The 26,160-nt window shown below is 49.5% G+C and overlaps 1 protein-coding gene across 1 annotated transcript in view; it reads right to left on the reverse strand.

Annotated features, from left to right (window-relative positions):
• Positions 1-26,160, reverse strand: part of HYDIN (HYDIN axonemal central pair apparatus protein) — a 376,996-nt gene that overhangs the window by 273,929 nt on the left and 76,907 nt on the right. The window contains exons 8-9 of the mRNA XM_054049428.1: positions 22,833-23,016; positions 8,827-8,926 (exon numbers count right to left, since the gene is read on the reverse strand). Of these exons, the coding sequence (XP_053905403.1) occupies positions 8,827-8,926; positions 22,833-23,016 (284 nt within the window). The remainder of the gene's footprint in view (positions 1-8,826; positions 8,927-22,832; positions 23,017-26,160) is intronic.

Below are 26,160 nucleotides of genomic sequence, written 5' to 3' on the forward strand. Positions count from 1 at the left end.
CAGACTGGGTCAGTCCCATCTAAGCCCAGTGTGACCCTGGCTTGCTAGGGTGTATTTAGGTTAATTCACTTGTGTAGCTCAAAGTAATGGTTAGATATATAAGTGTGTATTCAGATGTTTTAAACTTCATGAAAACTAGTGGAATGCTACTGGTATTGTTTGTGCTTATCTGTTCCTGTCATAATGTAATAGCAAACATTCACATGGTAAACACTCTTGTAACTAAATTACCCATCAAAGAAATCTTGTGAAAAGTTAATGAAGGACTTGCTATTATAAATTAACAAAAATGCTAATTTCACAGCAAGTGGTCATTATATATATATATATATATATATATATATATATATATATATATATATATATATATATATATATATATATATATATAGTCAGAGGTCAAAGGTCTAAGTGCTTTCCTCACTCACCATCATCAAAGGAAAAGGCCATGTTAATAGAAACACTCTCAGCTTGCTTTCTGTGTGAAGAGACTATAAATACGATTCAAAGAAAGATCCTGTGTCTCTGGACTGTTTGGATTCTAACAGGACCCAAGATCCTGACACAAGGAAGAAAGGAGAGCAGCAGAATACGGACCCTGGACTTCAGAAAAGCAGACTTTGACTCCCTCAGGGAACAGATGAGCAGGATCCCCTGAGAGAATAACATGAAGGGCAAAGGGGTCCAGGAGAGCTGGCTGTATTTTAAAGAATCCTTATTGAGGTTGCAGGAACAAACCATCCCGATGTGTAGAAAGAATAGTAAATATGGCAGGCGACCAGCTTGGCTAAACAGTGAAATCCTTGCTGATCTTAAACGCAAAAAAGAAGCTTATAAGAAGTGGAAGATTGGACAAATGACCAGGGAGGAGTATAAAAATATTGCTCAGGCGTGCAGGAGTGAAATCAGGAAGGCCAAATCACACTTGGAGTTGCAGTTAGCAAGAGATGTTAATAGTAACAAGAAGGGTTTCTTCAGGTATGTTAGCAAGAAGAAGAAAATCAAGGAAAGTGTGGGCCCCTTACTGAATGAGGGAGGCAACCTAGTGACCTTGGATGTGGAAAAAGCTAATGTACTCAATTATTTTTTTGCCTCTGTCTTCACGCACAAGGTCAGCTCCCAGATTGCTGCACTGGGCAGTACAGCCTGGGGAGAAGGTGACCAACCCTCTGTGGAGAAAGAAGTGGTTCGGGACTATTTAGAAAAACTGGACGTGCACAAGTCCATGGGGCCGGATGCGCTGCATCCGAGGGTGCTAAAGGAGTTGGCGGGTGAGATTGCAGAGCCATTAGCCATTATTTTTGAAAACTCATGGTGATCGGGGGAGGTCCCGGATGACTGGAAAAAGGCTAATGTAGTGCCCATCTTTAAAAAAGGGAAGAAGGAGGATCCGGGGAACTACAGGCCAGTCAGCCTCACCTCAGTACCTGGAAAAATCATGGAGCAGGTCCTCAAGGAATCAATTATGAAACATTTAGAGGAGAGGAAAGTGATCAGGAACAGTCAGCATGGATTCACGAAGGGGAAGTCGTGCCTGACTAACCTAATTGCCTTCTATGATGAGATAACTGGCTCTGTGGATGAGGGGAAAGCAGTGGATGTGTTATTCCTTGACTTTAGCAAAGCTTTTGATACTGTCTCCCACAGTATTCTTGCCGCCAAGTTAAAGAAGTATGGGCTAGATGAATGGACTGTAAGGTGGATAGAAAGCTGGCTAGATCGTCGGGCTCAACGGGTAGTGATCAATGGCTCCATTTCTAGTTGGCAGCCGGTTTCAAGTGGAGTGCCCCAAGGGTCGGTCCTGGGGCCGGTCTTGTTTAATATCTTTATTAATGATCTGGAGGATGGTGTGGACTGCACTCTCAGCAAGTTTGCAGATGACACTAAACTAGGAGGCGTGGTAGATACACTAGAGGGTAGGGATCGGATACAGAGGGCCCTAGACAAATTAGAGGATTGGGCCAAAAAAAACCTGATGAGGTTCAACAAGGACAAGTGCAGAGTCCTGCACTTAGGACGGAAGAATCCCATGCACTGCTACAGACTAGGGACCGAATGGCTAGGTAGCAGTTCTGCAGAAAAGGACCTAGGGGTCACAGTGGACGAGAAGCTGGATATGAGTCAACAGTGTGCTCTTGTTGCCAAGAAGGCTAACGGCATTTTGGGCTGTATAAGTAGGGGCATTGCCAGCAGATCGAGGAACGTGATCGTTCCCCTTTATTCGATATTGGTGAGACCTCATCTGGAATACTGTGTCCAGTTTTGGGCCCCACACTACAAGAAGGATGTGGAAAAATTGGAAAGAGTCCAGCGGAGGGCAACAAAAATGATTAGGGGTCTGGAGCACATGACTTATGAGGAGAGGCTGAGGGAACTGGGATTGTTTAGTCTGCAGAAGAGAAGAATGAGGCGGGATTTGATAGCAGCCTTCAACTACCTGAAGGGGAGTTCCAAAGAGGATGGAGCTCGGCTGTTCTCAGTGGTGGCAGATGACAGAACAAGGAGCAATGGTCTCAAGTTGCAGTGGGGGAGGTCCAGGTTGGATATCAGGAAAAACTATTTCACTAGGAGGGTGGTGAAACACTGGAATGCGTTACCTAGGGAGGTGGTGGAGTCTCCTTCCTTGGAGGTTTTTAAGGCCCGGCTTGACAAAGCCCTGGCTGGGATGATTTAGCTGGGAATTGGTCCTGCTTTGAGCAGGGGGTTGGACTAGATGACCTCTTGAGGTCCCTTCCAACTCTGATATTCTATGATTCTAGGACAGAATAACTGAACGAGAAGACAGAGATTCCCAGAATTATTCTAGGTAGCCCTGAAAGACTTTTGGGAAACTGGCAGTTTATTACATCATTGCCACCACTTGGAGTTACAAACTGTCATTTATCTATTGTTATATTTTACCTGCTTTAATCTCTCAATAACTGCAATTCTTTTTTCTTAGCTAATAAATCTTTAGTTAGTTTACTATAGAATTGGCTGCCAGCATTGTCAGAATCCTACTTGGACTCCATGCATGCTAGTGAATTGCCCTATAGCCATTTGAATTTGATGGGAATAATATGTGGGCACAGGCCCTGTTACAGAATTGTGGGGGCCTGTGCACTATGGAAATTAGGTCCCCCATCTTCCCTAAACTAGACAACCAAGCACCCAGGCCCATACAGGCCCAGAATGCCCCTCTCTCTTCAACCCACACAGAGCCCCTGAAAGCCCCTCACACACCCCGAATGCCCCTCTTGCTCCATGCACAGCCCCCTGAATGCCCTTCCTGCCCCCACTTCCCCCTGAATGCCCCTCAGACCACCCACAGCCCCCTGAATGTCCCTCTTGCTCCACACACAGTCCCCTGAAACTCCCTCCCATCTCCCACAGCCCTCTGAATCCCCCTCCCACCCCACATATACACCATCAACCCTCTACCAGCCCCACCTATCCTGACCACCCTCACACACATCCCAGCAGTGCTGACATACATCCTGCTCACCACAGCTCCCAACACCTTAATGTCACTAGCCCCAGCCTCCAACATCCCCCACTCACCCCCAACACCCTGACCCCCCACCTCCATTCCTCCAACATTCCCCACTCCCACACATCCTCCACAACTCCCCCCACCATCCCCCATTCACTCTCAACCCCTCACCCCATAGCCCACCTACAGCTCACCCTTACCCTCACCCCCACCATCTCTGGGACCCTCCTAAGCACTCAAAAGCGCCCGCTGCCCCCAGCTCAATGCTCTGCTCCCATCCCAGGCTAGGGCGGATCCTCCCAGTCCTGGCCAGCCAGCTCCGTTCACTCCTGCTGCCTGAGCCGCACTCACATGCTCTTGCACCACTCAGGTTTGGCACAGCCACTCCTCCCTCCGTCCTGACAGGGGCAGGGTGGGGAGGGGGCTGGCCCAAACTTGAGTGAGTGGTGTTGCGCTCTGATGCAAGGGTATTTTGCTGGTTGTTGGGGGGTCCCCTGAGATGGAAGCCCTGTGCAAGTGCATAGAGGACACATTGGTTAATCCAGGTCGGTGTGGGCATAAGATTTATAGTGACCTTAAATGGTCACTTCCTTGCTTTTAAGTCCTTGGGTTTTATAAATGACAAGGCAAGGCAAGGAGACTGTGGTCATTTAACAAATTTAACCTGGTTTTTAAATAAAAAAATATTGTTTATGGAAAAGCAGTATTTTGTGGTTTCTTTATAACTTTCATTTTAGCTATTCTTTACAGTGCAAATAAATGGGATGGACATAGCACCAGATTATTAAATTAAAGGAGTGACTGGCACTAGACTCAGGAATCCAATGGAGCTTTTCCATACTGAGTCAATATGATCTAATTTAGGGCTCAGTCCTACAAGAGGTGCTCAAATAGGGCTTTACAATGGAAGCTGGATGCAATCTTACCTATGAAAAGGCTACTTCCTTTCCTAATACCTCCTGACTTACCTCACAGGGTACAGAACCCGGATATGTGCTGTGTTGAGCTAATGGAAAAGTGGAAGAAATCTCTGTACATACTCAGTCAAATCTGAACGTGAATTTTAATTGGACTGTTCGCAGCTCTTCCATGTTTGTTTTCGACAAACACTCAGAGCTTAAGTTTTACTAGCATGTATACCTAGAAAAGCTTATTCTGAGCTCAAATATTTGCCAAAAGCAAATTTCAAATGGCCTCTCTCCTTAACTGTCAAATTTGCAAGCTATGCTGTATTGGCTAGTTACGCAATCACTTGATCCAGAGACAGAAAGACACAGTAATGAGCCAAGGCCTCTGTGCAAGTGGACCTATGCAGAGACCCACTCATAAAGGTGCAGGGATTTGCCTGCATAATTCTAATGCAAGATCCGGGCCTAATAAAGTAAGAACTGCAAAGATTCCTAATGAGCTGCTTGCAAGCACTCTGTGCATTATTCACTGAGGAAATTTGTGAATGGTACTCAATACACAAGAGAAATTTGTGAACTAGAATAAGATGCAAAATTCAATGAATAATTGATTAAAGATTATTATTTGCATTATAGTTACCCCTGGAGACCTCAGTCAAGATCAGAGCCCCTCTCCCTGCCCTGAAGATCTTATCATCTACATAGTTAGACAAAGGAAGGTTTGTTATTGCCATTTTTCAGATGGACTGCTGGGGCACAGAAAGAGTAAGTGACTTGCCTGAGCTCTCACAGGGAAGCTGTGGAAGAACAAAGATCTCCCGAGTCCCAATCCAGAGCCTTAACCACAAGACCATCCCTCCTCTTAATCACTGCAATTATTTGCTGAGTTCTAGTTCTGCTATTACTGTCAGTCTAACTGGGTGGATTTCCCCCGCCTGTAAATAGCTTGCATCATGCAGCGGCTTTTCTCCTTTCTCTCTGCAATCTGCTCATTTATTAAGGCTCTTCCCTGACTGCCGGATTTTGTTCCAGATGTCAGCAAGGAAAAAGCCTGTGGAATCCCTTTGCAGCACACCGGGGGACTCCGGTAGAAAGCTAATACTCCACTGGTGGGAGACCTAGATGCCCAGGCTAAGGAGCAGAATGTCAAACGTGGGATTCCTTGGCAAGGGCTTTTCAAACAAATCTTTCCTTCAGTAGGGCTGAGGAATGAAGACCAACCCTTGCAGCTGGTGGATGGGAAGACAGAAGCCCTCTTTAATTACTGGAGGTGATGTTTGCCAAGTAAACCCCATGCAATTACTATGTAAGTAAAAAGTACTTGCATGACATTTGTATCCTTTAGCTTAAAGCCTTATGGAAGTCAACAAATGACTGTGCACAGACCCCAGATTATACTGTCCAGCAGCTCAGCGGGAGTTTGGCTGTCAACAGATCAATTCAGGGGCTTGATGTTCCCTCCATCTCAGAAACCCCCAGACAGGGAAATACTCCACTAGGAAACCCACAATGTTCCACTGACCCCTCCACAGCCTTCAGCTCAGGAGGAGTGCCTTACAGCAAGCTGGGCAGGACAGGCAACAAGCCCAAGAGGAACTGCCCAGTTCCGGGAATGTTTCATGCTGGTTTCAGACAGCAGAGTTTAATGGCTTTCTCCACAAGGGGTAACAGGCAGGGACAGTGAATCAGTCACTCCTAGCAGAAGATGCTTCCATGCCAGTGTCCGCTGAGATTAGGGTTACCATATTTCAGCAAGCAAAAAAGAGGATGGGAGGAGCCCCGCCCTAGCCCCGCCCCTGCCCCTCCCACTTCCCGCCCCCCCAGAACCCCCAACCCTCCCCCCGTTCCTTGTCCCCTGACTGCCCCCTCCTGGGACCCCTGCCCCTAACTGCCCCCCAGGACTCCACTCCCTATCTAAGCCTCCCTGCCTCTTGTCCCCTGACTGCCCCAACCCTTATCCACACCCCCACCCCCAGACAGACCCCTGGGACTCCCACGCCCCATCCAACCACTCCCCACCCCCTGACAGCCCCCCCCCCGAACTCCCAACCCATCTAAACCCCTCTGCTCCCTGTCCCCTGACTGCTCCGATCCCTCTCCGCACTCCTGCCCCCTGACAGCCCCCCCCAGAACTCCCAACCCATCTAAACCTCTCTGCTCCCTGTCCCCTGACTGCTCCGATCCCTCTCCCCACTCCTGCCCCCTTGACAGCCCCCCCCCAGAACTCCCAACCCATCTAAACCTCTCTGCTCCCTGTCCCCTGACTGCTCCGATCCCTCTCCCCACTCCTGCCCCCTGACAGCCCCCCCCCAGAACTCCCAGCTCCCCACCCCCCTGCTCCTTGTCCCCTGACTGCCCCTTCCTGGGACCCCTGCTCCTAACTGCCCTCCAGAACCCCACCCCTAAGCCTCCCTGTTCCTTGTCCCCTAACTGCCCCCTCCTAAGACCCCCCCCAACTGCCCCCCAGGACCCTACCCCCTACCTGTACCCTGACTGCCCAAAACTTTCTCCACCCCCCCCAAAAGCCCCCCCCCCGTTTCTTGACTGCCCCCTCCAGAACCTCCCTGCCCCTTCTCCTGCCCCCCTTACCCTGCTGCTCAGAACAGGGTGTTGGGCTCTGTGCGAGCCGAGCCGGACACGTGGCTGCGCTCCCCAGCACAACAAAACCCGGTCCCTGGCCCTGCACAACAAAACCCGATCCCTGGCCCTGCACAGTGCTGCCGGACCGGGTTGCAGGAGAGGCCAACTCAGAATGCACGGCGGCTCCGGCTCCTCTACGGCCGCTCAGGAGTCCAGCCCGGGATTTTTCTGCAGCCCTCCCAGCCGCTCGCTCTGCCGGGGGAGGGGGAAATCCCGGACATTGTGAGTGCTTTACAAATTCCCCCCGGACGCTATTTTTAGCGCGAAAAGGAGGACATGTCCGGGTAAATCCGGACGAATGGTAACCCTAGCTGAGATGTGCATACAGTCAAAGGGAGCAGGACACAGGTGGCTCTCAGCTGCAAATGCTGCGTAGCCTCCGCTGCACTGGGCCTGGAAAGCATTGCACTCAGTCCCTAGGGGGCTGCATGCATCTAGACCAGGGGTGGGCAAACTTTTTGGCCCGAGGGAAATTGTTGGTGGGGAAATTGCATGCAGGGCCATGAATGTAGGGCTGGGGCAGGGGGTGCGGTGTGCAGGAAGGGGCTCAGGGCAAGGGGCTGGGGTGCAGGAGGGGTGCAGGGTCTACAAGGAGGCTCAGGGCAGGGGATTGGGGTGCAGGGAGGTGCAGGGTGTGGCAGGGGGCTCAGGGCAAGGAGTTAGGGTGCAGGAGGGGTTTGAGGTGCAGGGTGGCTCAGGGCAGGGGATTGGGGTGCGGCAGGGGGCTCAGGGAGTTGGGGTTTGAGGTGCAGGAGAGGTTCAGCGTGCAGGGGGGCTCAGGGCACAGAGTTGGGGTGTGGGGGAGTGGCAGGGGGCTCAGGGAAGGGGGTTGGGGTGCGGGAGGGGGCTCAGGGCAGGGGTTGGGGTGTGGCAGGGGGCTCAGGGAGTTAGGGTTCAGGAGAGGTTCGGGGTGCAGGCTCCGGCCCGGCGCTGCTTACCTGGAGCGGCTCCGGGGTGGCAGCAGAGCGCAGTGGGGCTAAGACAGGCTCCCTGCCTGCCTTGGCCCCATGTCGCACCACTCCCAGAAGCGGCCAGCACCATGTCCCTGCGGCCCCTGGAGGAGGGGGGGCAGAGGGCTCCACGCGCTGCCCTTGCTTGCGGGTACCTCCCCCAAAGCTCCCATTGGCCACGGTTTCCCGTTCCCGGCCAATGGGAGCTGCGGGGGGCAGTGCCAGGGGCCGCAGGGACGTGGTACCGGCTGCTTCCCGGAGCAGTGCGGGGCCTGTAGCATCTCAGGGGTGGCAATCCTGCGGGCCGGGTCCAAAGCCCTGACGGGCCAGATCTGGCCCGCGGGCCGTAGTTTGTCCACCCCTGATCTAGACTCACTTTTTCTCCTCTCCACCCACATGCAGGGAGAGAAGCATTAGGATTTCAGGACTTGGTCCTGCTAGTACTGACACACGTGCCAGTCCATTCCGTAAGGCTCGGCAAGACTGCCTAGGGAGAGGGGCTGCTGCTTGGCTGCATGGCAACAGACTTTAGGACGGGGCCCTGCCATGTATGCAGTCATGCCATATGAGCCATAGTCAAGGCAATGAATGGGAGCCACAGGCCAAGTTTGTAACTGTCTGAAAATCTGAGTGAAAGCTACTATATTATGTGGTCCATATAACACAATGACAGACCTTATTTTGACCTAGATGATCTCAGTGTATTTAGTGACTTCAGACATCCTGAAGCCTTGCCTCTGGTGTAGCTTAGCACCACCAGAAAAGCCTCACACCAGGGCTAGTGTTGGCAATCCCACAACATGAAAACCAAACACATACGTATGTTATACTTATTGTGCCGTTGGGAATGCTGTACCTGAGATGTCACAGTAGATGGTTCTGTGATAGACTTTGGCTTCTCGGGGCTTAAAGATCACATTAATTTCAGCTGTGGAATTTGGCCAAACATCTCCTTCCTAAAACAAAAAAAGAAGGATAGAGTAGTTTCAACTACAGATACACATGTTAAAAAAAAACAAAACTGAAGGCATGGATTTACTATTAAACATACTGTAAATATAACTGCCTTATTAATAGCACTTCATGGTATAGGTTTCTACCAATAAATAACAAGGATAGCATGAATATTATATCCTGATGCTACTGCCTGGCTAAGCATACTAGAGAAATCTAGAAGACTGACCTTGTAAACCATAGAGAGGCAAAGTGGGTGAGGTGATACTTTTTATTGGACCAACTTCTATTGGTGAGAGACAAGCTTTCGAGCTTACACAAAGTTCATCTTTAGGTCTGGGAAACTTAATCAGAGTGTCACCACTAAAGACAAGGTGGAACAGATTGTTTAGCATAAGTAGTTAATACATGTTTCAAGGAACCGTTCAAGGTGAAGTGGCCTGTTAACACCCCTCGGGTCATAAGGAGGAAAGGAAGTGTGGGGGGGAGCAGTTGGTGGGGATTGTTAGTGGGTTATAGATTGTTGTTATAGACATAAAGGCAGTGTCTCCTCTATTCAGTCCATGATTTTTAGTGTCTAGCAAAGTTATGAATAAAAGAGCTCTGTGGAGCTTAAAAGCTTGTCTCTCTCACCAACACAACTTTGTCCAATAAAAGATATTAACTCTCTCACCTTGTCTCTAATATCCTGGGACCGACACGGGTACAACAATACTGCATACTACCTGTAAACCATAGACAGCAGCTCATTTCATTATAGAGCCATTGGGCCCAATTTTGATCTCACCCTGATTCAACAACTTCCAAGGAGTTACTACGGATTTACACAAGTTTAACGAAATGTAAAATCTATACCGATAGCTCCAAACAAAACAAAACCCATCCCAAGTTGTCTGAGGCTTTAATCTAGCAGGGGAGGTAAACTGAGGCACAAATGATAGTTTTCCCTGGCTTAGTTAATACAAGTCTGTAATAATTATTCAGTGCTCTTTGTTCTACTATTCCCCCAGTTAAATATAACTAATTCTAGCACTTCACATCCTGGCAGTCTATTCCCAGAGCAGGTGTATGGACACATGCAGTATGCAGCAAATTTTGTTTGCCACACTATCTACTGTATGAGGCTTAATGTACATCTGAACAGCTCTCTGACTTTGTACATTTCTCTTTAAAAGGACTAGGTCAGGGCTGTCTCAGTGGCTAAGCAGTAAGATCGGATTCTCCATCCTGGTTGTCGTGATCCTCAGAGCAGAAAGCTGCAGAGCCCACCGATTCAGTCCCTTAAAGGCAAAGAACGCTTAGTTCGTGGCAAGCTGGTGTGTAAAACTCCCTCACACCAGCCTGTTGCGCACTCAGTGTCTGTGTGCATCCTGCTGATGTGCCCAAACAGTTCCCTCGTGCTTTGATCTACGCTGCTTCAAAATGGGGGTAGATCATTGCGTACAGGGACCTGTTCCTGCCCAGTAGCTCACATAGACACTCAGAGCACAACGAGCAGTACAGAGAAGATTTACACACCAGCTTGCTGCGGACCAAATGTTCATGTAAATTAGCCCTAATACCAACCCATCAGCTGAATAAAAGCAAAATCACTGATGTACTTGGACGAGAAAATCACCTTAACCCCTGGCCAGAAGGACAATGATCATGATGGAGGTATTAGAAAAGGATGGGGGTATAAAGCAGAGGAAAACAGGATGCCCGCAGGCTTGCAACTGGAACACGGATGTTGCCACTGGAAAGAGGAAAGCAAATGGCAACTGAGAAGTGAGAATGGTCCTATTTCAAAACTGTCACCCTGGGCAATCCATGGTATTCTCTTCATTAGCGTTTGTAGGACCTACCATACAAGACAGCAAACTGGTGATGGTGCGTTAGGGTACTGTCAGTGTGGGTCTATGTGTGCCAAGGAGTATGGAGAGTTATGTCAGGGCCTGGGGCTGTCAGGGTTCAGCAGACTTTGGGCTTCACATAGCCAGGCACGACACAGTTGCAGATGTCAAACAAGGTTTCCTCTAGATGGCTGGAAGGGTTAACTTGCAGCAAATACCTCTGGCTCACCGGGAGTCAGCACCATAACGACCCAGTGAGTCCAAAGCAAGCTAAATGTTGTGTATCTTAACGTTTGTGCTGTTCAGCCCAGGTGCAAAAGTCCTCTCAGGCCAGGGTCCAGGCAGTGTGCTTTCCTCCATGAACCCATGGCCTCTGCCATAGCCCAAACACTACTCCTTTGTGAGTCCCAGCTCTCAGCCTCACCTTTCAGTCATGGCAGCTTGCTTCAGGGCAGGTATTTTCCGGCCGCTTCAGGGGAAGGAAGGTGGGGATATGTTCAACCCAACACAGCAGGGTTTAAAAACATCAGAAAAGGAGCTGTGTCAAGGAAACTCAGTTCCTTAGAGCTACACAGCAGTAAATGCAAAAATCCCGATGGAATGCTTCCTAGAGCACCTCAGAAACCTGATCAGTCCAGAACCCATTGTCCAGCTAGGCTCACTCTTACATTGATTCCAATGGGGTTAGTTACACTTCGGTGAAATCCAAATCAGGCTTGGAACTTTTAGGGCTCAATCCTGCTTCCAGTCAAAGCAATGGAAAATCTCCTGTAACTACAATGGTGCAGGCTCAGGCTCTTGGACTGACTGCACAACAAAGTGCCTTTTTATTGTCGATTTCGTGTGGATTGCAAGCCAGTCGAGCCCTAAAACCCACTCTCCTCAAGCTGGCTTGCTCATTACTCAAAGGCTGACAGGTGTAATGGAAGCAAGTGCAATGAAACTCACAAGCAAAAACAAACGTATACAGAAGAGAGAGAGAATTAAAAAGTACAGGCGCCCTTGCTAACAACAGTGTGGTTTTCTAGCTGAGTAGGTTTGGCTGACTTTGGGATTTGATGAAATCCAAGGCCAGCATGTCTGTGACATAGTTATGACTGACACTGCACTCTTACCCCGCCATTTCCAAGCTCAGTAATGGGACTGATAGGGAGACAGACTCGACAGGACACAGGTTCGGGAGGCTGGGTCTAGAGCCAGGGATAGACGTGGTAAACAGGCCAGAGTCAGCAGACGCTCTCAGGCCACGCCAATTTAGTCTCGTTATTAGTGCCCCCCAAAACAAGTTGCAGTCTTTTCCCGTTGTGAACAGGTCTGGATTTCAAGTGACTGGCCTGTGGATTGTGAGCTGTTATTTACCACCTACATTAACGCGATCAAGGTAAGGAGAGGTAAGCTATGGTGCCATGTGAGATTCATTCTCTGGACGCCTCAATCCTTAGCACAACTTGGATGCTAACACTGCTGGCTCTGAATAAAGACACTGTAATTTGTTGAAAGCTGGAACTAGGAAAAAGGGCTACATTAAAAACCAGCTGCTTCCATCAGAGGTTTTCAGAGCACTTCACAAACTCTAACAAATGTTGCTTCACAAGCCTGTTGTGAGGGAAACATGGGTTTCTTCCTGTTTTCCACTATGGGAAACAGACACAGAGCCCAAGACCAAACAGCATGTCAGTGTCAGAGCTGGGAATCTCTCTGTCTATTCTATGGTACTTCTCTGGCCCCATTACCAAAGTATCTGAGCACCTCACAATCTTTCCTGGATTTATCCTCACAACCCCCCTTTGCTGGGGCTCATGAGGCACAGAAAAACTAAGGACCAGATTTGTAAAGCTACATAGGCATCTACATCTAGGATGACCAGACAGCAAGTGTGAAAAATCGGGACAGGGGGTAGGGGTAATAGGAGCTTATATAAGAAAAAGACCCCAAAATCGGGACTGTCCCTGTAAAATCAGGACATCTGGTCACCCTATCTACATCCCATTCAGGAAGTTAGACACCTAAATGTTATGAGCTGAGCTAAACCTTGTTATGGGTTGAGGTTGATATGTTAATTGAAGGGTGAATTCACACCTACCTGTAAGCATGAGCCATCCCCAAAGACAACAGAGCAGTATGAACTCGCCCTGAGCATTGTTTTGGGTAGAGGTGTGTGGGGTGTGTGTGTGTGTGTGTGTGAAGAGAGATTACACAAAAATGGAGGACAAGAACACAGAGAGACAGAGAGGCGAAAAAGCAAATGTGAGCACAGTGACCCTGGAGAAATCAAGAGAGAACTTTTGGGTCTCATATTTGCTAAAGAGACTTGAGGGCTGTAAGCTAACAAACTGCTCCTTTTATTCAGTGGCTTCTGCGTTCAGAGGCACATAACCTTGTAAATAAGCAACACTGCATCAAATAGCGTACCAGACGCCATCAATTTATGCTCCCAGCTGGAATATTCCCAGGGCCCCAAACTTTGACTAGCAATTGGATCGAAAAAGGACAATGCCTTTAAAATATGATTGTGACTTCCCCAGGGTCACACAGGGAGTCAATGGAACCCAGGGGCCCTGGCTTGTAGCCCCATTAAACCAGATTCTCTCCTTGCTCTAGAAACAGATGGGAAACGGTTACTCCAGAATTTGACATTCCTTAGCATACTCCAGAATTTGACAGTACTGCAGTCAGCAATTTTGTATGTTAAGCCACTGCCAGCTGAAAACCACACATCATGTAGCTAGGAAAATCTTAAGCCTAAGAGGCAAGGCCAAATAACTGCAGGTTTGCAGTTTTGTTATCAGAATGGGAGGTTGGGAGAAGAAGTGAAAGTTCCATGAAAATACTGTAGAAGGATTGCTTGGACAATGACCTTGGTTTTAGGTGCCTCTAATATGTAAGTTTTGTTTTTGTTATGATTAGAAATGCTTTGCTGATAAGGAGACGAATTATTATTGGCAGTTGCTAGGGAAATTGTTAGCCTATTAGAGGCTATTATGAGTCATGTGCTTTGTTTGGAGAAAAATTATAAAACGTTTAGTTAGAAAGTGCTTTGAAGTAGTCCAAGGAAGCTTTCCTCTGGGCAAGGATCTGACACCGATGTTCCTCAGCAGTCAGACGGAAGCCAGGCTGCTGATCCCTCAGAACCATTTCAGACTTTGCTTGTGCCAATCATTTATTAGATGGATGAGCTGTGCCCCCATTGATTTATTCCTCACTCCGCCTGGAGAAAAACGGTTAAGTTACCACTGCTTTGGGTTCTGAAAACCCTGGGTACCACCACCGACTATCTGAAGGTGGGGAGATAGGGTGAGTTCCAGAGGCTGAGTGGACAGACAAACTGGACCTGGCTAGGAGAAAAGATGAAGGAGGACAGTGGAGTTACATGGCCACGTTTGCTGGGAGTCTCCCGGTACTGCATTCATTTCCTGCTGTGATTCTTGTTTTGGCCTGCAATGATGGAAAAGCAGACACAGGAGAGAAATATGTAGGAAAGGGAGGGGGTGGACATGGGAGAAAGTGAACATATCACCTGACACTCCCCAAGAAAATATTTGCTTAAGAGTGAAAGTTGAAAGTGTATTGAAGGGAGTCCAGCTAACACTCTCAAACAGTCCAGTGCTTCCTTTACAGAAATGCCACACCTAGTAAAACCCCAAACTTTCAAATGCCTGGAGACAACCAGCTGGCTCCCCAGTGCCATATAATTTGTCACTCACTATCACCCCACCAAAATGTAACTTCAAGGCTGCTGCTCTCCACTATGCCGGGCTTTGTCCTATTTCCCTGCTCTGTTCACATCCCCTTGACGATCCCTGACATCCTTGGCACACCTCTACCCCAATAGAACGCTGTCCTTGGGAACCAAAAAAATCTTACCGCGTTATATCGAACTTGCTTTGATCCGCCGGAGTGTGCAGCCCCCCCCCCTTCCCCCGGAGTGCTGCTTCACTGCGTTATATCTGAATTCATGTTATATCGGGTCGCGTTATATCGGGGTAGAGGTGTAGTTTGTACCATCAACAGCTTGTCCTGCCTTCCAAATGTCTTATGTACAAATTGGAATGGGTCCCAATCCCCAGCAATGCAAGACTCCACTCCTTTCCTTCCATATCCAACTCCCCTCTGCGGCCTTCCCAATGGCCAATTTGTAATCCAGATGATCAATGCCTGTCTTCTTAGCTTTATCTGCAAGATTTCTATGTGACATTTTATCAAACACTTTACAGAAATCCAGACAAATGATGACTGCTTTTCCTTTACCCATTTCATCGGCCTTTCACAAAAGTCAATCAGATTTAGCTGACAAGATTTAGCCTTCCACAAACCAACGCTGATGTCTGCCTGGCAACTCATTTCCAGCTGAACCGCCCTACCATGTTATCCGTAATGATTGATTTAACTACATTACTTGGAACAGAGGTCAAATCAACTAATCTGCAGTTACCAGCATCACACCTGCTGCTCTTTTTTTAAAGATAGCTTTATATCCGCCTCCCTAAATGCTCTTTGTTCTCTGCCTTTGCTCTATGACAACTTCAATATCTGCGAGCTTGATTCTGAAAGTCCCACCCCTTCACTCCTGTAATTCCCTTGGGTGAATCCCATCTGCTTGTGGTGACTCTGGAATCCATCTGTGTCACGGTGCAGTGATGGGGTAGTTCCTCTGGATTTCTAATGCCTGCTGCCCTAATTCTGTTCTCCAGTTTTTCTTCTGCTGTAAATAGACGTGCAAAGCATAGGCCACGTGGATTGAACTGGAGTTGCACCAGGGATGGACCTGGCCCTATGCATTTAGCGCCTCTTTTATTTCCTTTGTCCCCCCACTTCCTCCATTATGGCATCTGTACCAATCTCCATTAGACACACAGCATTTCGTAAGAGTCTGTACTGAACTCCATACAGCTGGGCAAAAATACCACTGGGTCGTCCCAAGGCAGACAATTGGAGGTAATATTCTGATTCATGGTGGAGCACCACAGACAGTTTTAGGCAGGGAATTTGAGTCCAGTGTACTGGATAGTAAAGAACGTTACATGGCTTCTCATTCAGTCCAGCTAGCTCAAGGGAACATTTCCAGGAAGCTTTCAGAGTGCATGCTCCAAAAAAGGAGATGCACCTGCCATGTGTCTGGCTAGGAAGGGATTACATTTCCTTTTGGATGCAGGCCTTGCCACTGTTATCCATGCTTGTGTTAGTTCAGGATTAGACCATGGAATGTGCTGTACCTGGGGCTGCACCAGAAAGCTATTTGGAGACTGACACTGCTGTAGAAATGCGTAAACGTGTTTGTTTGGCAAAGCATTGTGTTAGACGGCTATGACACCAGTGATCAGGATCTGCTCTGGCTGGCTGTTAGTCTCCAGGTGGAGTTTAAGGTGCTCGAGCGCAGGTCTACACTGCAGCTGGGCCCATGCCTCACAGCCCACATGGACAAACTCGTTCTAGCTCCACTTGCGCTAGCCCACTAACAACAGCAGCAGGAACATTGCAGCATAAATGGCAACATGAGCTACCCACCCAAGTTCAAGCCCAACCTTCTGGGTCTGAGCTCGGGTGGCTAGCTCAGCCTCCACACTGCTCTTTTTAGCATACCACCGTAAGCAGAGCTTGCACGTGTCTGTCTATCCAGCTCCCAGCTGGAGTGTGAACATACTCCAAATGGCTTGCAACCAGCCTGCCTGGAGGACCACTCTCTCATCTAGATCATACTGCCATAGCTGCAGTCATCAAGGGCATCGGATCTGGATCCCCGTCACTAGAGAGGGTGGTTGGCAGGGCATTCTCTGTGTGGGTTCTGGTATCCAGCACTTACTCTCCCTCTTGGTCCAAACTAGCCTGCATTTGGTGACCTTCTGGGAATGCTGCTACCTGTTTGAGAGGGTTTGGGGAGAGGGCTGAGGGAGCGCTTCCCAAAATGGTAGAGGGGTGGAAATGAATGTCTGTAGCTGTCTGTCTGGACTCCTGACAGACTGATTATTTCAGTGCTACTAGGATCTCACTGTCATGTAATCAATGTTAGGGTGCCTACATCCTTGGATAGGCTCCTTTTTATCATTTTAAATATAAATGCATTCATAAAAAACTATATAAAATGTAGGCACATCATGCACATGTAATGCTGACAGACCCCAGTTGTTATCAAAGCGCACCCCGAGCTTCAGAGACTTCCCACTTGAAATCCTGGACAAGCCCCAGCTTGTAACACTGACAGACAGACCCTGGTTGTCAGCAGGCAGGATTGAACCTAGGACTTCTGGAGTTTACTGCATGAGCCAAAAGCCAACTAGATATTAGAGCAGACTCATTAACTCTCTAAGTGCCCAGAGGAACCCTACCCTCAAATAGACTAGACAGCTCTCCTAGGGACCCTTTTAATGTGGCATTATTGCTGGAATGTTTCATACATACCTTCAGTCAAAAGCAAACCTGCCCATACTAACTACGAGGCCTGAGCTCTCAAAGCTTCTGGGTGTTTGCAGTGAACATTTCAGCAGAATTTGTGGGGCGGGGAACCAAAAAAGCCACCTTCACTGCAATTGTCAGTGGGCTTGTCAATCAGCCAGTCAGTGTGACTCCAAAAGGCACATGCTAGCTGGATGGATAATCTCCCTGAGCCACACATGCACACCCAAACACACTTTTTCAAAAGGATAAAATTCTCAGTAATTTTCACCATTTTTTCTTTCAGTGTTAGCGTATGCCAGGCTGTAAACTAGAGAAATACTGAGAGTTATTTCTCCTGGGAGCTGTAAGAGTCTCTGTACATTTCTGTAAAGCCATAGGAGAACAGAAACTGCTGGTTAAAAGACTATGTTTCACTACATGCCCTTTCAGACTAACTGTTACAGGTATATGTGCTTCTAAACGTTTTTAGATGAGGATAGGTTAGCTTGGGCAGCCAAGTCCTCTATAGGACAATACTTGAATCAACATGTGGAAAGCTACAGGGGACACCTACTCCTAAAGAAATAACAGATATAAAACTGCAAGCATGATATTTTAGCGTATATGGCTTAATGGCAGTCAGAGACAAGAGACAACTGCCATATGGTATACAACGCAAAGGGCTGTTGTATCATGATATAGCACAAACGGAGGTACAAGTGAAACCCACACACCTTCTGTCCCCGCTAGAACCACTGAGACCACTTAGAGAGAGTTAATGAGCCCACTCTACAGCCTTAGCTAATAGCTATGTGGTTTCTAGCCTATGCAATAGAAGCGCCTGCTTTTAGCTCCAGAGGTCCCAAGTTCGATCCTGCTCGCCGACAACCAGGGTCGGTCAGTGTTACACAAGCGCTGTTACAGATGGTGGAAAGCAGTGCAATACAGGCATTCTAAGCAATGTTTAGCACATATAGCACTCTACAAGTCCAAAGCACTCTATAGATGTTACAGGCCACATATCCAAAAGCGGCGTTACATTTGAGTGCCTACCTTTAAACATCTAGGGCCTGATTTTCCGAGATGCTGAGCACCCAGAACTCTAAAAAAAAAAAAAAAAAAAAAAAGAGCTGGTGGCTCCCATCAGCTCTGAAAATCAGAACCTAGGCTATCTGAAGTTAAGCTAGGGTTACCATACGTCCGGTTTTTCCTGGACATGTCCGGCTTTTCGGCACTCAAACCCCCGTCCGGGGGGAATTGCCAAAAAGCCGAACATGTCCGGGAAAAATACGGACAGGCACTTCCTCTCCCGCGGCTGCTCTGCTCCTCCCCTGACTCAGACTTCGGCTCTGTTTAAGAGCCAAGCTGCCTGAGCCAGCGCTACCGGCTTCGGGCAGCCCCCTTGACTCTGGACCCCAGCCACCAGCTGGGCACTTCTCCTCCCCGGCTCCAGCTGCTCTGCTCCGGCGGCGCAGGGGCCGGAGGCAAGGGGGCTGCCCGAAGCCGGTAGCACTCGGGCAGCTTGGCTCTTAAACAGAGCCGAAGAGTCAGGGGAGGAGCAGAGCAGCTGGAGCCTGGGAGGGGAAGTGCCTGGCCGGGGGCGCAGGGTCCGGAGGCATAGGGGCTGCCCGAAGCCCGAGCGCTACCGGCTTCATGGTTTGCCGGGCAGCCTCCAGACCCTGTGCCCCCGGGCTGGGCGCTTCCCCTCCCGGGCTCCAGCGGCACTGGGGAAGCGCCGGCCGGGGGTGCAGGGTCTGGCGGCTGCCCGGCAAACCGTGAAGCCGGTAGCGCTTGGGCAGCCCTTTTCGCGTGGCTGGGAGGGAGGAGGGGGGGTTAGGGCGGGGACTTTGGGGGAAGGGGCGGAGTTGGGGCGGGGCCAGGGTGGGGAAAGGGGCGGGGCCAGGGCCCTGTGGAGTATCCTCTTTTTTTATATTTTAAATATGGTAACCCTAATTAAGCACCCCAAAACTGAAGCATATATAATGAAAGGCCACTGTGTAAAGTTGGTCCTCACTGATTTATCTTCACACAGCCCGCCTGGGAGGGAGGTAGAGCATGGCTATTACCATTTTATAGAAGGGTGAAACTGATGCAGAGAGGTGAAGTCATCTGCCCAAAGCCATACAGAAAATCAGCAATAGAGCTGGGAATGGAACTCAAGGAGGAGCTACTGACTGCAAACACATCCCTTCAGACCCATCATAAAAAAAGGAGTTCAAAAACCCAACAGCTGTGCTGTGTTTTTCCCACAAGTAAGTGAAGCCTCATTGAAAACACAATGGGGTGGTTGGATGGATGCTATCACTCACAATAGTGGTGACTCCTCCTGGCAAAAACTTGATCAGAAAAGGCCTCTTGTTCTAATGAGTGCCACTAAACAAGCCACCCAGGTGTCCAGCTGAATTGGAGAGCCTCTGGAATACTAACAATTCCTATACACACTTGCCTCTCCTTGCCTACTACAAAAATGGCAGCACTATCACAACCTGGAAAGGAAGATTTCCAGAGGATCAGCATTAATCAGGAAGGCAATGACAAGACAGTGGTGACTTGTCAAGGACAATGCGATGGTAGCAAATCCCTGTCCTCCTTGGTTTCCATTTCCAAGGAGTCAGCTCCCCCGTGCTCCCAATGTGACTCACAGCTAATGGCACAGTATGCTGCAAAAAAAACAAACAAAAAAATCTGCAGCAAACAGCAAGATCAATGTCTTTGGTAGCCACCTGGGCTTCTATCACAGCTATTGCTGACATATCACGTCTATTTGAAAAAATACATTAAACCAAATGCAAGATGCAGTCGGAAAGTCAGAGTTGCATAACAGTTTGTTTTCCACAGGCTTGGAAGGCTGCTCAAAATGTTTATTATTCACATGATAATTAAGACATTATTGATCTTTTTTCCTTTTTATTGTCAGTCAAGTTAACTCTATCAACCAACATTGCTATGGTCATTTCTCTAAACACAACAACACCTGCAAATAAGGGCAGAGGTGCTGACTTGATCCAACGAGCCACACACACAGCTTCAACAGATGCTTCTACAACCAAAGCCATATCTCCCTTAGGAAGAGGCTACATTTAGTCAAGATCTGGATGCTTTCCTCAATGCAAAGCCTAACCCAATAGCACTAGAACCAACGAGGAGAGAGATGCAGAGGTGGGATTTTAAATGACAAAGAGTCAGAAAAATAAAGAGACAGAGGATGAGAGTGCAACAGAGTTGGGACTAGATGAGCAAAATTGAGATCTTTTGAAATGGTAACAAAAAGCCAATGACTGCGCAGCACCTGCTCTCAGTGACAGCAGTGTCCCTCTGGAGTGGCTCTATGGCAGTGGTCACCAATCGGTCCATCGCGATTGACTGGTCGATTCTAGAGGATCTCCCAGTTGATTGCAATCTCCAGCGGCACAACGGGGCTGCCACTAAGAGACTCCCTGCTGCTCCCAGAAGTGGCCAGTGCTGCCCTGCAGCCCCAGGGGCGGGGGGGCAGGGGTCTCCCTCGGTGCGCTGGTCCTGCCTACAGGCACTGCCTCCGCGGCTCCCATTGGCTGGGAATGGGGAGCTGTGGCCAGTGGGAGCTGTGGGGGCAGTGCTTGCAGACAGGGGAAGCATGCGGGGCCACGTGCTGCCTGCCCCCTCCCCCCGCCAGGGGCCGCAGGGGCACGTTAATCCCTTCTGGGAGCGGCGTGGGGCCAGGATAGGCAGGCTCCCTGTGCCGCCGACTGGGAGCTGCTGGAGGTAACTGCTGCCCGGCAGGAGGCCGCACCCCAGCCCTGAGCCCCCTCCCAGGGCCAGCACCCCGTGCCCCCTCCTGCACCCTAACCCCCGTCCCAGCCCTGAGCCCCCTCCTGGAGCCAGCACCCTGAAACCCATCCTGCACCCCAAGCCCCAGCCCTGAGCCCCCTCCCAGAGCCAGCACCCCGTGCCCCCTCCTGCACCCTAACCCCCGTCCCAGCCCTGAGCCCCCTCCCAGAGCCAGCACCCCGTGCCCCCTCCTGCACCCTAACCCCCGTCCCAGCCCTGAGCCCCCTCCCAGAGCCAGCACCCCATGCCCCCTCCTGCACCCTAACCCCCGTCCCAGCCCTGAGCCCCCTCCTGGAGCCAGCACCCTGAAACCCATCCTGCACCCCAAGCCCCAGCTCTGAGCCCCTTCCCAGGGCCATCACCCCATGCTCCCTTCTGCACCCTAACCCCCATCCCAGCCCTGAACCCCCTCCCAGAGCCAGCACCCCGTGCCCCCTCCTGCACCCTAACCCCTGTCCCAGCCCTGAGCCCCCTCCTGGAGCCAGCACCCTGAAACCCATCCTGCACCCCAACACTCTGCCCCAGCCTAGAGCCCCCTTCTGTACCCAAACTGTCTCCCTCCCTCACCTCCTTCTGCACCCCAACCCCCTGCCCAGGCTCAGCCCAGAGCCCCCTCCCACACTGTGAACCCCTCGGCCCCAGCCCAGAGCCCACACACCCTCCTCCAGCCTGGTTAAAATGAGTGACGGTGGGGGAGAGAGCGAATGACTGGGCGGGGGGGATGGAGTGAGTGGGACAGGGCCTTGGGGAAGGGGCGGGGTAGATCCTGGGTTGCCCTTAAATTCAAAAAGTGATCTTGGACGTTAAAAGGTTGGGGACAACTGCTCTATGGTCATAAATGGCATTATTCCAGACAAACAATGGAGTAACTGAGAATAGAATTTGATTCATTTAGTTTCATATATTTTATTAGAAAGAAGATGTTGGATTTATTCTAGGGCTTACTCAAAAGAGAATGCTGTTTCATTGCTCAGCAAAAAGAACACATATTGCTGGCATCAGACAGTGAAAACATTCAGAGAATTAGGGCTCCAATTAATTGAAGTGCCTGTTTTTCACATAGCTACACGAGATATAAACAAAAAGGCAAGGATTGTTTTGAAAAGTACAGATCTTTAAAATCAAAAAGCCTAGTCCAATGTGCCAATTTGTGGAAGGGTTCATGAATGAAACCTTAGGGCAAATTCAGACATGGGGTGAGTCAAAGTTGTATGGATGGAATTGCATTGAGTTAACCCTCCATGCTTCTGTCTGGCCTGAATTGGGGCCTGTATCCCTAAAAGGCCTCTTGGTCTTAGAGTCAATGTGTGACCTGCATTGGCCAATGTATGATTTATTAATCTTGAAACACCACATATGCAAGATGTGCCCAAATCAGCACCTCTCTGAACCACGCAAATTGCAAATGTATGTTATGTAGGTGCAGAGAATAAATAGCCACATTTCCATTAACACCTGCTATGGAAAGAAAGCTAAATAAATGTAGAGCGAAGTGTCCTAATAATAATACTTAGCGCCTATGTATAAGCTTTTCTTTACAAAGAAGGTCAGTATCATTAGCCCCATTTTACAGATGGGGAAATTTAGGCAAAGAGCACTAAAGTAACTTACCCAACTCAGTCATGGAGCTAAGAATAGAACCCAGTTCAGACTCCCTAACCACTGGACCACACTGCCTGCTAGAAATCAACTTGTAGATCTAATGCAATAGTTTGGATGAGAGCACTTTCTTATCATTCATGGAAGACCCCAGTTCAGAAATGACCTTACAATGTGCCCTTCAAATCTAGCTGCAAAACTTGCAAAGCTGACATCCTCAGTACATCAACTAATCAATGTCTTTATTGTTTATGGTCTGATCCATTCTGGGGAGTGTTCTCAGTCTGCTATCACTTACCACTGGCTCAATAGCACAGATATTATCAGAGGAGAACATGGAGTCTCCTTGCATCATTGCCCTGTGGTTCTGGAAGGAGCGGGAGAGAATGGAAAGGCGCTCTCGGAACATAGGGTCTGCATTGCATTCCTCCAGAAATGGATCAGTCCCATCCTCTTCCTGGGTCTGCCGTTGGTAACAGAGCCTGAAACCAAAGGGAGAGAAACAAACGAAGCAGAGAATTTAATAAACAACGTATTGCTAAAGGCTGTCACTTGAATGCATGGGGGATGGCACTTGCTGTGTGGTGCATGAGGAAGCATCCCACGGCACTACAGAGGAGGTAACTGAATCACTGGCATGATGGGGAATTTTTCTCCAAGCTCAGTTGCCAGTAGCCTCCTGTAACCCCCGGGACTCACCCCTGAGGCGCCTCCTGCTGGTCATCTCAGGGAATTAGCTTCCAGCCTCCGGAGCACCCCGTCGACCGGTGTCACGCTACCCTGGCCCCAGTGTCCCTCCAGGACCCCAGGTGACCCTTTCAGTGGGTGCTGCACCCTGGCAGTACCCCCACTGTTTCTCCAGATCTCCCCACTCAGGGGAACCCCCACCCACTACCCCCACCTCACCTCAGTATAAAGCTACTGCCAGTCATTGTCTAGCCCCCGTGCCCTGGGGCAGACTGCAGTGTCAGCCTACTCATCACCGGCAAGGTTGGGTTTGGACCTGCTGCCATTGCCTACCCCTGGGCTGCCCTCTGCAACCCCCAGTACCCATTAGCCTGCTGCTAGGCCGCAGCCTGGGGCTTTCCAGGCTAGAGCTCCCCAGCTCCTCTGCCTTTCCCCAGCCCTGCTCCACTCAGGTACTCTGCTCAGGTCTGTCTCCCTCTACAGCTAGAGAGAGACTGTTGAGCGCCTGGATCCCAGCCTCTTATATAGGGCCAGCTGAGGCCTGATTGGGGCATGGCCCAGCTGCGGCTGCTTCCCCAATCAGCTCAGTAGCTGCTCCCCCCTGCAACAGCCCTCTCCCAGGGCTATCTTTATACCCCCTCAGGCAGGGCCAGCTCCAGGCACCAGCGCAGCAAGCAGGTGCTTGGGGCTGCCAAGGGAAAGGGGCGGCACGTACGGCTCTTCGGCGGCAATTCGGCGGCAGGGAATTCGGCGGCAGTCCCTCTTGGAGGGAAGGACCTGCCACCGAATTGCCACCGAAGAATGAAGCGGCGCAGTAGAGCTGCCGCCGAAGTGCTGCTGATCGTGGCTTTTTTTTTCCCCCTCGCCGCTTGGGGCGGCAAAAACGCTGGAGCTGGCCCTGCCTTCAGGGCAGGAGCAGGTGACCACCCCGCTACACCTCCCCATTTGACGCTGCTGAAGAACAGGATTTTTGAAAGTTGACTGAATAAGACTGAATAACAGTGGGAAAGTCAACGGGACTTGCGTGTCTACGTTCCTATTGCTCCACAGCTTCTACCACTTGATGGTAACATGCGGAGTCCCCTGTGGCACTCTGCTTGATACCGGCTGCCAACTAGACATCAAGCCGTTGATCACTACCCAGTGAGACCGACAATCTAGCCAGCTTTCTACCCACCTTATAGTCCATTCATCCAGCCCATACTTTTTTAACTTGCTGGCAAGAATACTGTGGGAGACCATATCAAAAGCCTTGCTAAAATCAAGATATATCACATCCACGGCTTTCCCCATATCCACAGAGCCAGTTATCTCATCATAGAAGGCAATTAGGTTAGTCAGGCATGACTTGCCCTTGGTGAATCCATGTTGACTGTTCCTGATCTCCTTCCTCTCCTCTAAGTGCTTCAAAATGGATTCCTTGAGAACCTGCTCCATGATTTTTCCAGGGACCGAGGTGAGGCTGACCGATCTGTAGTTCCCTGGATTCTCCTTCTTCCCTTTTTAAAAGATGGGCACTATATTTGCCTTTTCCCAATCATCCGGGACCTCCCCCGATTGCCATGAGTTTTCAAAGATAATGGCCAATGGCTCTGCAATCGCATCAGCCAACTCCATCAGCACCCTCAGATGCATTAGATCCAGCCCGACGGAATTGTGCATGTCCAGCTTTTCTAAATAGTCCTTAACTTGTTCTTTCACCACTGAGGGCTGCTCACCTCCTCCCTATACTGTGCTGCCCAGTGCAGCAATCTGGGAGCTGACCTTGTCTGTGAAGACTGAGGCAAAAAAAGCATTGAGTACTTCAGCTTTTTCCACATGATCTGTCACTAGGTTGCCTCCCCCATTCAGTAAGGGGCCCACACTTTCCCTGACCACCTTCTTGTTGTTACCATACCTGTAGAAACCCTTCTTGTTACCCTTCACATCCCTTGCTAGCTGCATCTCCAGCTTTGGCCTTCCTGATTACACCCCTGCATGCTTGAGCAATATTTTTATTCTCCTCCCTAGTCATCTGTCCAAGTTTCCACTTCTTGTGAGCTTCCTTTTTGTGTTTAAGCTCGCTGAAGATTTCTCTGTTAAGCCAAGCTGGTCGCCTGCCATATTTGCTATTCTATGCTATTGCTATACTTAAACTACTAGACCTGCCTTCCTGCCATATGTATTTGTTCACAAATGCATGGTTGTTTAACTATCCTTATCTAGCTGTAGGAACATGGGGGTTGAGGAGGATTAAATATATTTTTGGCTAGAGCCGGAGAGGGTTGGGAAAAGAAGAGGTGGCTCCCTCCCCTTTGCCATAGATGGTGACCCTGCTTTCACAGCTGGTCAGCAAACATTTGTTTCATGGAGTAAAGCTCTCTGGGCTGGGCAGGGGAAAGCTTAACACTCCATCTCGCCATGGCAAGTCTCTTCCTGCTTGGAACATTGCTGTATCCAATCAAAGAGGTGCTGCATGCCCCACTTTCCTAGCTAGAAGCAGCCACGGGGTGACAGTTCTGTGGGAGAGAGTGCAAAGCACCATATGTAACAAAACAGGCAGGGAAATGAAAGCAGGACAGTGACTTCAAAAGTCAAATACAATTAGAAAGACAGTTCGCTCATGGTTAGTGCTAACTTCACACAGAGCCTCAGGCAGACCCTGTCACCAACACCAGTGCTGAAAATATCCCTTGGACTAGCTCTGCATTTAGTTCAATAGGAAAATTCTCTCTACAGCTGATCTAAAATGCTGTGTATCAGGATAGCTTCCTGCCACAAAATTCAGGGCCCCTGAACCCAGCCTGTATCACTGTGTGATAAGTCCAAGACTCCCTCCCAGGACATAGGCAGCAGTAGAGAGCTGGCTGAACGGATAAGTGGCCAGTCCTTTGCTTTTCTTTGTGTCCCAGGGTGCAAGGTTTCCTGGGCATGTCCACTAGCCTTGACTCTCAGTCAGG

Source organism: Malaclemys terrapin, chromosome 14, assembly GCF_027887155.1.
Source record: "Malaclemys terrapin pileata isolate rMalTer1 chromosome 14, rMalTer1.hap1, whole genome shotgun sequence".
NCBI lineage: Eukaryota > Metazoa > Chordata > Testudines > Emydidae > Malaclemys > Malaclemys terrapin.